Here is a 12,847-nt window from a genome sequence, read left to right on the forward strand (position 1 = left end):
TTACTACAGTAAATTCATGGTAAATTATGGTGATTTGTAGATTTAAAGTGTTCTGACTGTATCATTGCGCACAGTGTTTGTAATATTGAACATTTATCAAACATTATCGTTTTATCGAGGAAAATTAGATCATGATAATTATAATTTTATCGTCCAGCCCTACTTAAAGGTGTGTAATAGTTTTAAAATAGTTTAGTCTATCCCGCTAGAAAGCACTAGGTTATTGCATATACTTATTACTGTTCTAATATCTTCAATAAGACCCAATAAGAACAGATTGATGTCTCACATGGGCAGATTGTACTCACTGCAATTTAGCAAAATGAATATTGGTATAGTAATAAATATTAATCAGATTTAATAAGAATTAAAAACCCTAAATAATGTGTGTGTTGTTAAATATGAATATTTAGGAATATGTAATTTTTTTTTATTAATATATATTATGTAAATTATTCACACTTTTTTGTTTTTACAATCTAGGTTATGCTGATTCAACGTTAAATTATTTAATGTTAAATTAAATGTTAATGTTAATGATTTAAAGTTAAATGATTTAATGAGAATATCACAATAAAGACAATTCTGTCTTATTGTAAACTTACGATAATTTAAAAACAGTTAAATATACTGTACATTATGCAAATATGCACAGCCTTAAGTTATATTATATTCTAAATTAAATTGTTCACTTACATTTAATGATATAATATATATGTTAGGATATGTATTATTAATAATATTGTAGTATATTTCATAATATATAATAATATATTACTTATAATATATTATTTTGTTAAATAATGAAAAAAAGTACGGGGGCAAATCCTAAAATACAGTTTGTTTGTTTTTTACATTTCATATGCATTTTATTTATACATTTAATAATAGCTAATAATTAAAATGTAATGTGTGTGTGTTTGTATAATTTTGTTAAATAATGAAGATATCACAATGGGCCAAATCTCTTATGTATTATTTATAATTTTTTTAAATATATATTTTTTTTACATATTTAATAATAACTAATATCTCCATATCATTTTTTATTTCTAAATTAATAATTTGATTTTAAAATTAAATAAAATTACATTTAATAATTATTTTGCTCTTGTGCGATGAAATATGACTGCAATTGTTGTGAGATTTACCTACAGCACCGTGCCGTTCTGTGTTTTAACTGTCCCGTGTGTTTAACCTGTGGTTTGTTCAGAATGGCGAACAGCGGTCGCACCATCATCCTGTCCATCCATCAGCCGCGGTACTCTATCTACCGGCTGTTCGACAGCCTCACGCTGCTGGTGGGAGGAAGGCTGGTGTATCACGGGCCGGCTCAGGATGCCCTGGACTACTTCATGCAGATCGGTATGAAAACACACACACACACACTCACACACACACTCACACACACACACACACACACACCCACACTCACACACTCACACACACACTCACACTCACACACACTCACACACTCACACTCACACACTCATACACACTCACACTCACACACACACACTCACACACACACACTCACACTCACACACACACACACGTGAACTGACCCTCACATCCCGATACTGATGTGTGTGTGTGTGTGTGTCTCAGGATACACCTGTGAACCTCATAACAACCCTGCTGATTTCTTCTTGGATGTCATCAATGGAGACTCCACCGCCGTCACTCTCAACAAGTTAAACGGCAATGAGGGTACGACAGTTTTTCTTGTTTTCTTGCAGTATAAAGGTCACTTTGTGGCTTATTTTAGTCAGGAAATGCCACTTAGACAGGAAGAGACTGTCTGAATGATGTAAAATGTATTTTATTTTTATTATTTTATTCCATTTTATTATTATTATTGTATTTTTTATTATATATAAGATAAATACAATACAGTAAAGATTTATTTCTATAGCACATTTAAAACAACTGGCGTTGACCAAAATGCTTTCCGCACAACATAATTAAATCCTGTTCACTCTAATCAGATCTAAAAAACTATACTAAACTATAGTTATTTTTGTTATCGTTATTTTAATGACATTGGTGGCTTTATATCCATACAAATTAAATAGTGATCAATTATATCACTGGCATAACTACAGTGTTCCCACAGTCATGATGATCTGAATAAATATCAATCATAAATATGACATTTTAAAACTCAATGTAAATTCAGAAAATCATGGACATTTTTATATTACACTATTTAGAAAACATTTAGCAATTTTTTTTACTAAAAAGCTGAAAATAGTGTTATCTGATTATTTATATACTTTTAATTAATTTATTAATTTGAATTATATGTTAATTTTTATATTTTAATTATGCATTTTAATTTTAATTAAGAAGATTTAGTAATTGTATTATGTGCTTTGATAAGCTTGACAAGCATTTCCTGAGCAGCCCTAATTCACATCTCGTTCGGAGAAAGCTGACATTTTTCAGTGATCTTCATCATGAGATCTCAAGATCCTGGAAGCAGCCATTTTCTGCTCGTCTCACTAATGCAGCGGCCTCTGACTTCACCAGTCTTGTTGGTTCTGTGGAGCAGGGCTATGCTAGCATTCCAGCGATTGAGGACACACTGGCCACACACCTCTCGCCTTTGTCTGCTCCATCCTGGAAGTCCCACCCTCTTCTTTCCTCCAAGCCCTGTAGGACCAACCTTCTGCTTCAGCTTTGCTGAGCCGTTCCTGATCTTCGGGTTAGGAAACGGAGAGCTTCCCATGTTTCAGGAGCAAGGGACCGACCGTTCAAACATATTTGTCCCCCTTTGAAATGCTCTCCGATTTCAAGTCTGTGATATCCACCGTCATGCGCTTTCTGGTATACAGAGGTGGGCCTTTGGGGGAAAGGCATACCAGTATAGGGTTCTGCCATTCTGTCTGTCTCTGGCTCCAAAGATGTTCACCAAGTGTATGGATGTGTTTCTGGCCCCTTTGAGGCTCCAGGGCATCCGTGTGCTTAACTACCGTGGACGATTGGCTCAAACAAGGGAGCTGGTGTTTCGTGACAGGGAAATTCTTCTCCACCACCTTCAGTCTCTTGGCCTCAAGCTGAACGCTCAGAAGAGCATCTTAACTCCTTCCCAGAGAACCAGTGTCTTGGAGGTCCAGCTCAATTCACTCTCGATGCAGGCCTGTTTGACACCTGCTTGGGTTTCCAGTATCCGAGCGTGTTTGGCCTTCAAGTGCAGCCATCATGTCACGATGGGCATTTGTCGCTGAAATCTGGGTCTCGTGGCGGCAGCCTCTCTTGTGTTGCCACTGGGACTGCTCCACATGAGGCCTTTCTGTGGTGGATGAAACTCAGAGGAATTTGCCTTTCCTGGCTGGCTCTCTGCTTGCTGATAGTTTTACATAGTTGCTTCCATGCTCTCGGGAAGTGGAGAGAGCCTCTTTTTCTGTTACAAGGGGTCAAGATAGGCGCTGTTTCCCATTGTCCGATTATCATGACAGACGCCTCCCCGACCAGTTGGGGCGCGGCCTTCGAGAGCAGACCAGCTCGTGGCATCTGGACAGGCGAGGTTGTCTCATGGCACATAAACTGCCTAGAGTTGTGCGGCATTTTTCTAGCCCTGGATCACTTCCTCCCAGTCCTGACGGGTTGTCATGTTATAGTCAGGATGTACAAAGTAGCGGTGGTGTCTCACAAAAAACACCAGGGAGGTTCGTGGTCACACACTCTGAAACAGGCATGTGCGTTGTCTCCTCTGGGCTTAAGGCAGGTTCATTTACCGGGTGCTTTGTGGACTTCCTGTTGAGACAGCAACTCAGGTCGGGGGACTGGATGCTGAACCACCAGACGGTGGCTGAGATTTTGAGTCTTTTCGGCGAGGCAGAGGTAGACCTCCTTGCATCACAGGACTCGAATCAGTGACCCCTTTGGTTCTCCCTGTCACACCCGGCGCCCCTGGGGATAGACGCTTTCGCTCCCCCTTGGCTGGATCTGAGATTGTATGCATTTCCTCTGGTAAAATTGATTCCTGTGGTTCTTTGCAGAGTGAAGGAATGCGGGATCAGACTCCTGTTGGTGGCCCCGTTCTGGCCATCTCAGACATGGTTCTCGGAGTTGCCTTCCCTGGTGGAGCAAACCCAGTGGGATATTCTAATCAGGACCCTACTGTCTCAATTCCAGGGCAGGATTCAGCTGACCAGTTGGCTCAGTGCTTTAATTTCTGCGAGAGAACTTTGATGCCGGAGCACGACTACTTTGAGGGTTTACGTTGCGGCTATTATCAGTCATTCTGGAGGGGTTATCGGGACCGCATTTTGAGTTGACTCCTGACCAGATTCTGACCCTTTAGGTGGCGCTTTTGTTAGTGTTGGCCTCTCTCAAGTGTGTAGGGGATATGCAGGCTTTCTCTGTGAGTGAGCCATGCATGGAGTTTCCCCCGGGTCTTGTGAAGGTGTTTCTGCGACCCAAAACTGGTTACATCCCCAAAGTCTTGTCCACGTCATTCCGTTCCCAAGTGGTTGTGCTTCATGCCTTCTGTCCTCCTCTCTTTGCTTCTTCTTTGGAGGAGAGGCTTCATCTACTTTGCCCTGTTCAGGCCCTGAAGATTTATGTAGACTACTCTGGCCTGTGGTACAAGTCATCCCAATGCTAGTGTGCTTTGGTGCTGGCCGCAGAGGGCTTGCCGCCTCCAAGCACAGGATTTTTATCATTGGGTGAAAGACGCTATCTCTCTAGCTTATGAGGTGCGTAGACTCCCTTCACCTCTAGTCCTTAGAGCTCACTTTAATAGGAGTGTCGCATCCTCCCAGGCTCTTTTTAAAGAGGTCCCTTTGGAGGATGTTTGTGTTGTGGCAGGGTGGCATTTTTTAATCAGGTTTTTCAACTTGGATTTGGACGTGGCTCCTGGTTCCCGGGTCCTTTCTGCATGAACCAACTGACTGCGTTTAGTCTGGTTCCCAGCAGTGCTTAGCTTGGTGTGTGTGGTATATCATTGTCATTGCTGCGCAGCATTGAGTGAACCTATGAAAGGAAACGTCTCGGGTTACACGTGTAACCCATGTTCCCTGAATAAGGAATGAGATGCTGTGTTTGCTGCCAAGTTCCTTATGTTGCCGAAGAAGCTTCTTCGGTAGAGAATCTGAGGAGTTGATGGCGCACTTACTATTATTAGGTGAGTGAAGTAGCGCCACTGAGGAGATGCCTGTGCCATCAGCCAATAAATTGGCGTGATTTCATAAAGTTTCAGATTGGCACTGGGGCAAGGGGCACTGGGGCAAGGGGCATTCCCAATGCGTCATCACTACGCAGCATCTCATTCCCTATTCAGGAAACAAGGGTTTTGCATGTAACCCGAGACATTTTTTTGTTTAAATAAATGTGTTTGTGTGTCTCAGACCTGGACCAGGAGCAGCTGAGTTCATCTCTGAAGGGCATCGAGGACCGTTTGGTGGAGGAATACAAGAACAGCTCCAGCTACAAACAGACCAAAAGCGAGCTGGAGCGAATCGTTCAGGGACAGGACTACAGCACTCGACCCAAATCCAGAACCATCACCTACAACACGTCCTTCTTCCACCAGTTCAACTGGGTTCTCAAGAGAACCTTCAGGAACCTCATGCTGAACCCGCAGACCTCATTCGCTCAGGTCAGTGCCACCTTCTACATCAGGCATTCACAGATCTTTTTATCAGCCTGTGAGCTGAGATATTTAACTGAAGTCCCTCTGAGATTTTAAGACACTATTTCAGTAATTTAACAAGACACATAATGTTATGTTAGTATATTTGAGATACTAGTATAGTTTTTATTATTATTTTAAATTAGTTTTATTTTTATATTTTTGTAATTTTATATGTCTGTTTATGTCTGTTTATTTTTTTATTCATTTATATTTCATTTTTAGTTTAGTAAATTAAAAGTTGCCTTGGCAACTGAAATAAAATAAGTATAATTTTTTAAAATATATTATATTTTCAGGTATTTTATTTCAAGTAACTTTTTTAATGGTTTTAGTGAAATATAATTCAGGTAATTTAGTGAAATAGATAATAGATAAATATAAACAAATAATTTAATATTTTTTAGTGTTTATTGTTTTATTTTGATTGTTTTAATTTCAAAATGATTTATTAAAATTTGTCTGTTTTCTGTTTTTATTTTAATGTTAGTTAAAGGTTTAGTAATTTTGTTGTTTTTGTCATGTATTTTATTTTTGTTTTGTTATTTAAATGCTATTTTTAAATGAATTTTTATTTTTATAGTTGTAGTTATTTTTATACATCAAGTTAAACTAAATGAAAATTGAATGTTTCCTTGGCAACTGGCTGAAATAAAATTTAAAAAAAATTATTTTAAGTAAAATAATTTTATATTTAATTTTTAATTTTATGTATTTCATCTTAAGTAACAGTTTTTTTTGTTTGTTTTAGTGAAATATAATAGCTCAAGCAGGTAAACATAAAATATTTAATCTTTTTTAATAGATGCTTTATTTTTGTTATTTTCAGTTCAAAATGATTTATGTAAATTGTACATTAGCATTTTATTAATTATTTGATTTTCATCAACTATGCTCATAGATTTATATGAATTCAGTTTGATTCATTGAATATTCACAATATATTTGCAATGAATTTGCTGGTGATATAAACTTAAGCAACACTGAAAATATTTCAGTTATCTTTTTTCTTTCTTTTTATTTTGTCATTAAACAAAATATATGTGAAAAGAACAACAACAACAAAAAATATATAAATAAATGTTAAAAGAAAATAAAGATGAAGTTTTGATTTGGGTTGATGTTAGTATTTCTATATCAATCTGAGATTGTTTCTCCAGATCGGAGTGACGATTTTCCTGGCTCTGGTTGTTGGAGTCATATTTTTTGGAGTGAAGGATAATTCGAGCGGCATTCAAAACAGGTATGAAAACGCATTCATCCAGTTCTGTAATTATTTCAATATTTCTGTGAGATAAATCATTTCTGCTTGAATTAGAAGTGATTCAGTGATCTTTTCAGCCCTTCTGTTTTCAAATATAATTTACAGAGTAAAATTGTGTTGCAACTTAATGTACTTCATGCCTCATACATTTTGAAAAACTCCTATTAGTTGTCCTCTAACAGTAGTGTGTGTATGTGTGTGTTTCAGGATAGGTGTGCTCTTCTTCATCACCATCAATCAGTGCTTCAGCGCTGTTTCTTCAGCTGAACTCTTCATCGCAGAGAGGAATCTGTTTGTGTGAGTAAACACACACACACACACACGAGTTGGCAAATAAGAACCTGTTCTTCCTTTTAAAAAAACAACTAAATTTAGTTTATCCAAACATTCTGTAGGAGGTGAAATAACTTATGCAAGTAAATAAATGTAGCGTAATTAGTTGATAGTGGGAGTATTTGTAGTTTTAATACACGTTTATTTTATTTATTTATTATTATTATCATTTATTTTAAATAACATTTGTCAAATACTTTGGTGAAATATAATTCCTCTGGTGATCACATGACATGCAGGTAAATAAATAAAATAATCTTAATATATAATAAACATAATCTTAATATTTAATTTAAAGTTTTTTGTTTTGTTTTAAAAAAAGTTGAATTAAAAATAAATTATAGGATTTTGTGTATTGTTTTAAAAGTACACAAAAATACAAAATTTATACGAAATATGTATTTTTCCAAACGTTTCAATCTAAAACTATGTGAAAATCAAAGCCATAAATCTAAACAAGTTGTGCTCCAAATTTGAGGTTGATATCACAAAAAAATGTACAGTATTAGATTTTGTTTGGGTGCAGTACCAAACGTTTCCACTAGATGAAATTCGCTTCCCATTCATCCCCTGTAATGTGGTGATTTTTGACTGTGAACAGTACAAGAGTGACTATTATTTTCAGGACCATTTAACCTTTTCAAATCATGAATTTGTTTTGTGGGGTTTTTCCACACAGAAAGTGCCAAAACCTTCACCAAGTTTTGTACCATTCGAATGGTCAAAAATGGCTAAAGAGCACTAGAGGGTTAAGAAGTCATTTGTGATGATTTTTAAGAAGATTTGTTTCAAGAATTTGATTTCTTCTTAAGTTTTGTTTTTTAAAAACTATATTTTTGGGAATACAAAATAGAGAGTTGGACTTATAACCCATAGGTCGTGGGTAGGGCTGCAACTAACGATTATTTTGATTTTTATTATGTTTTAAATAGGGCTGTCAAGTGATTGTTTAAAAAAAAATCGAATTAATTACATAATGTGCCAATTAATTAATTAATCAAATTAATCTCAAATTAATAAGATTAATTAATTAACATGCACATCATGTGCCGATAAATTAAAGATAAAGTTGTTATTAAAGATAATAGTCATTGTGTTAATTTAGAAAAAACAAAATTTAGACATTACAAAAAAGTAGCTTTAGAAATACAGTACATATTTTAATTCAACATACAAAAATACAAATAAATAGGCTAGTGAAATATACAATTATTTTTAAAAAGAAACAATACTCTTAATACAAAACTAAAAGTGCCAGTAGGTGGTGACAAATCCCTGTTTTAATAAGTGATTGATTCAGTCATTCATTCAATCGATTCGTTCAAACGTCTGATTCATTCAGAAACGAAGCAAGTGACTGCCTTTATGAATGGCTCACTGAATCATTGATTCAGTCGATTCGTTTAAAAACTTGGATTCTGTGTGTTGATCAGAGACGCACAACAGTTCTCCTTATCTTTGTTGGCGAAATTACTGACAATGTGTCTAAAATGTAATTATTCACACCTTATCTTCATTTTTACTGTAGGTAAAAAAAACTTTTATGTAACCTATTATCGTCTTTCTAAACGCCAATGATGATTCTGAAAGAAATCACACAGTGTTTAATGTTATCGTAACACGTGCAACTTTCATGTGCATCTGACTAGCATTACCACACGCTTGTATTTTAGCGTTGCTGTTAATGTTGTGGTTATTTTAGCAAATCGTTTTCTCCGTAAATTCAGTTCAACAGCATTAAGTAGAAGAGGGTAAACTTTATCTCTCGACTGAATCTGCACATGCATTCCAGGTGTACTTGCTCCGTCCAAGCAATAAATGCATGTCTTTGAATGAGCGCTGTAGCGTATTCTTCAACCGCTCAGGTACTGTCAGTACGACCCATTTCAGGGGCTGCCAAAATTACATTTTTAAAATCAGTCAGAGCTATACAAATACATATTAATATTTACAAGTAAATCTCCATATGCGTAGGCTAGCCTACTTTCTATCTGACCCCCCCACATCTAGTTTTGAGGTCCATCAGGGGGGATCAAGCCTTCTTTAGGGGGGTCAGACCCCCCCCAAACCCCCCCGTAATTCGCACCCTGATTAGTTGCCTGATTATTTTTTCGATTAATCGGATTTTTAAAGGGTTTAGGATTTTCCTGCCCCAATGTTGTCCTTCAAACAAAAGTGCCAACTGAATGCTAGGAAAGCATACTGAATATATCTCTATGTTAACATTATGTGTAAAAGAGTTATAAAGCACAGTTTAAATGGACAAAGGACAGTTTAATTCCCTATATTAAAAATGGAAATAATAATGATGAAGATAGTAAAGAAAAACACAAACTCAGTGTTAACAGATGAGAGGAATGTCCTGCAGGAACACCTGTTACTGTCATTTCTTTATACTGTAAATGTAAGAAACATCTTACATTTATTTTCAATTACACTCTGTTATCCCTTTACAGTTACTATCATAAAATACTTGAATTAAACGTTGACTTTTAACGTCCAATAACAGATATATCAACAAAATGAAGCTCAGTGTAGTCTGAAGTTTAACGCAGATCGTCAGGACGAGCCTTCATGCAAAATAGAAACATGAATGAATATGTAACATTTACAGAAAAGGATGATACCGTAAAATGCAGATTATGCGCTGAGGAAACATATCTCACATTAAATGGCACACGCATCTGTCAAAGCGTGTTAAACATTACGCTGATGCATTAACTTGAGTTTAAAATAAAGTTTATGAAACGGAGAGTTCCGGTGCTTGATTCTGATTGGCTGAGCCGCGTTCGAAGCTGTTGTGAATGACGCTACAAAGTAACACACACCTTTGTTTACGTCTGTGTGTTGCTCTGCAAACACTTTGTAGCAACCACAACTGTTTCTGAGGCGCTACATTGTTTGGTGGAAGAATACAGTTTTTATTAATATCATTACACTTTATTTGCTCTGCTTTATTTTGTGAAACCTTACTACGTATATGGAATAACCGTTTTATAAAAGCAATAAGCCTGATATTTTCTGTGCCATTCTTGGTGATTGATTGTAATTTGAATATTTGATTGATTGATGATGTCGTGGTGGTGGGCGTGTCCTCAGGCACGAGTACATCAGCGGATACTACAGAGTGTCGGTGTACTTCCTGTCTAAGATCCTGTCTGACATCCTGACTCTGCGCACCATCCCGGCCTTCATCTTCAGCTGCGTGGCGTACTGGATGATCGGTGAGACTCACGCCGTCATCGCATCATTCATGTCCGTCTGATATCAGACGTGTGGCTTGATGTGTTTGTGTTTGCTGTGCAGGACTGAAGGCGTCTGCCGAGCCGTTCTTCATCTTCTTGTTCTCCATCATTCCGTGCATGATCTTTGCATGCATAGATCTTACACGAGGGCTGTCGCTCCAGCCAGAATGCCTGCTTAAATACTGCTTCACTGATGCATCGCAGCTGAAACGCCTTGTCAGTTAAGTTCTCTCAGCCAATAGGATCCTTCCATCAATTTAAGCTACAGTTGCTCCAATGCATTTTCATGTATCACTCACTTTAGTGCCAAAACGAGCTCATTCAACAATATTTCAGTAGCTTCGTTTACATGGACACCTTTTGTTTCAATTGGAATGAAATCATTCTGATTGATGAATCCGAACGTAGTGTTTACATGAATGCTACATAAAGTGATGGGGTTGATGTGCGCGTTTATATGTCAGTCACAAGCTTCAATATCGACTTTGATCTTTTGACATGCGCACACTGCACGAAAATGCAGTTTCCTGCTGGTTGCACATACTATTCCATTGCCATTGCTTCTTTTCTTTGTTTCAAAGAGAAGACTTAATATTTATCTACTTTGAGTCCTAACTAGGAGAAGACGAGCAAGTGAAGCTTTGTGCCATGCTCAAGCAGTAAAACCGCCCATTCTAGTGGCCAAAACAAGCCTTCTGTGGATGAGAGTATAAAGTGAGGACTGATGGGACATTGTTCTGCTCCACTTCACAGACGATGAGTGGAAAGAGAATTTTCAAATAACGTGACAATCATTTATGACAGAACAACACTACAAAAACAACAGCTCGTTCCATGCGTCATGCATCATTACGCCATTTCTATGTCATTGCACATGCGCCGTTTCAGTTTTCAATCCGATCAAGTGTTCACATGTCCTCTTGATTGGATAAGAATAGGTCTACACCATCCCTTCTAATCTGATTGAAATTTCATGTGGATCGTGCTCAGTTAGATCGATTAATGAAGGCTTTTCAGTCCGATTGAGCCATCAATCCAATTACTAACGGATTATTTGGTTGCATGTGAATGTAGCTAGTGTAGAAAACCAACATGTTCTCATCATTTTGTCATTGCAGCTGTTCAACAGGCGAGGGCTTTCTGAGCGCTCAGGGCATTGATTACTCAACCTGGGGTTTGTGGCAAAATCATTTGGCTCTGGGAATCATGACCCTCATCTTCCTCATCATCGCTTACCTCAAGCTGCGCTTCATCAAGAAATTCTCCTAAACACAAGCTTGTGGTCTTCCTCACACACTCCGACAACATCCACCACATCCCACAGATATTACACGCACTGTTTCCCACTCAAACACCATCGTATGCTGAAGGAAATCATACAAACACATCCAGTTATGCTTCAGACACAAATCATGTGAAGCATTGACATTGTTCAGGTTTATTGTTCTAAACTTTTCACACTAAAGATTTGTATCAGAAATCTAGTTTTTTATTATGTTCAAAATATTTTACTTTTTTTCTCAACGGATTATTCAGTAACAGTACAGTAAGTAAATATGGCGTTACTCCAGTTTGACACCTTTTAGTTGTGTTTGTTTGCTGTACATGTTTTTTGTAAGTTTCATTTATATATTTTGTTAATATAAAATACTTTTGTAATTTTTTAGCACAGCAATGTTTAATAAAAACAAATGCTCTGATTATTTTAAGCAAAACTGTTTTTCGTTTAATTTTCCAGTTCCTATGATTCTCATTATCATAAACACACCTGCACAGTTAAACCAAATAAAAAAATTAAATATCAAAATATAAAATATATTACAATAATATTTCTATTATTTATATGTATTTTATAAATTGGATTGTTTGTCTTGTTATTTTTATTGCTATTAATTACTTCATACTATGTGTCTTATGTTGACTTGATGACGAAGGAGTTTACAGCGTGAGACCGATGCTCCTCCACCGAGTGTGTTGAGTTTACAGCGTGAGACCGATGCATCTCCACCGAGTGTGTTGAGTTTACAGAGTGAGACCGATGCTCCTCCACCGAGTGTGTTGAGTTTACAGAGTGAGACCGATGCTCCTCCACCGAGTGTGTTGAGTTTACAGAGTGAGACCGATGCTCCTCCACCGAGTGTGTTGAGTTTACAGAGTGAGACCGATGCTCCTCCACCGAGTGTGTTGAGTTTACAGCGTAAGACCGGTGCTCCTCCACCGAGTGTGTTGAGTTTACAGCGTAAGACCGGTGCTCCTCCACCGAGTGTGTTGAGTTTACAGCGTAAGACCGGTGCTCCTCCACCGAGTGTGTTGAGTTTACAGCGTGAGACCGATGCATCTCCACCGAGTGTGTTGAGTTTACAGCGT

The 12,847-nt window shown here is 37.2% G+C and overlaps 1 protein-coding gene across 1 annotated transcript in view; it reads left to right on the plus strand.

Annotated features, from left to right (window-relative positions):
- The window catches only part of LOC107570194 (ATP-binding cassette sub-family G member 2-like), a 24,770-nt gene that overhangs the window by 9,772 nt on the left and 2,151 nt on the right, over nucleotides 1-12,847 (plus strand). The window contains exons 6-14 of the mRNA XM_016256399.1: nucleotides 1,214-1,365; nucleotides 1,609-1,710; nucleotides 5,355-5,605; nucleotides 6,799-6,881; nucleotides 7,110-7,199; nucleotides 10,335-10,459; nucleotides 10,542-10,593; nucleotides 11,599-11,721; nucleotides 12,415-12,831. Of these exons, the coding sequence (XP_016111885.1) occupies nucleotides 1,214-1,365; nucleotides 1,609-1,710; nucleotides 5,355-5,605; nucleotides 6,799-6,881; nucleotides 7,110-7,199; nucleotides 10,335-10,459; nucleotides 10,542-10,593; nucleotides 11,599-11,721; nucleotides 12,415-12,831 (1,395 nt within the window). The remainder of the gene's footprint in view (nucleotides 1-1,213; nucleotides 1,366-1,608; nucleotides 1,711-5,354; nucleotides 5,606-6,798; nucleotides 6,882-7,109; nucleotides 7,200-10,334; nucleotides 10,460-10,541; nucleotides 10,594-11,598; nucleotides 11,722-12,414; nucleotides 12,832-12,847) is intronic.

Source organism: Sinocyclocheilus grahami, unplaced genomic scaffold (genome assembly GCF_001515645.1).
Source record: "Sinocyclocheilus grahami isolate Dianchi unplaced genomic scaffold, SAMN03320097.WGS_v1.1 scaffold1425.1, whole genome shotgun sequence".
NCBI lineage: Eukaryota > Metazoa > Chordata > Actinopteri > Cypriniformes > Cyprinidae > Sinocyclocheilus > Sinocyclocheilus grahami.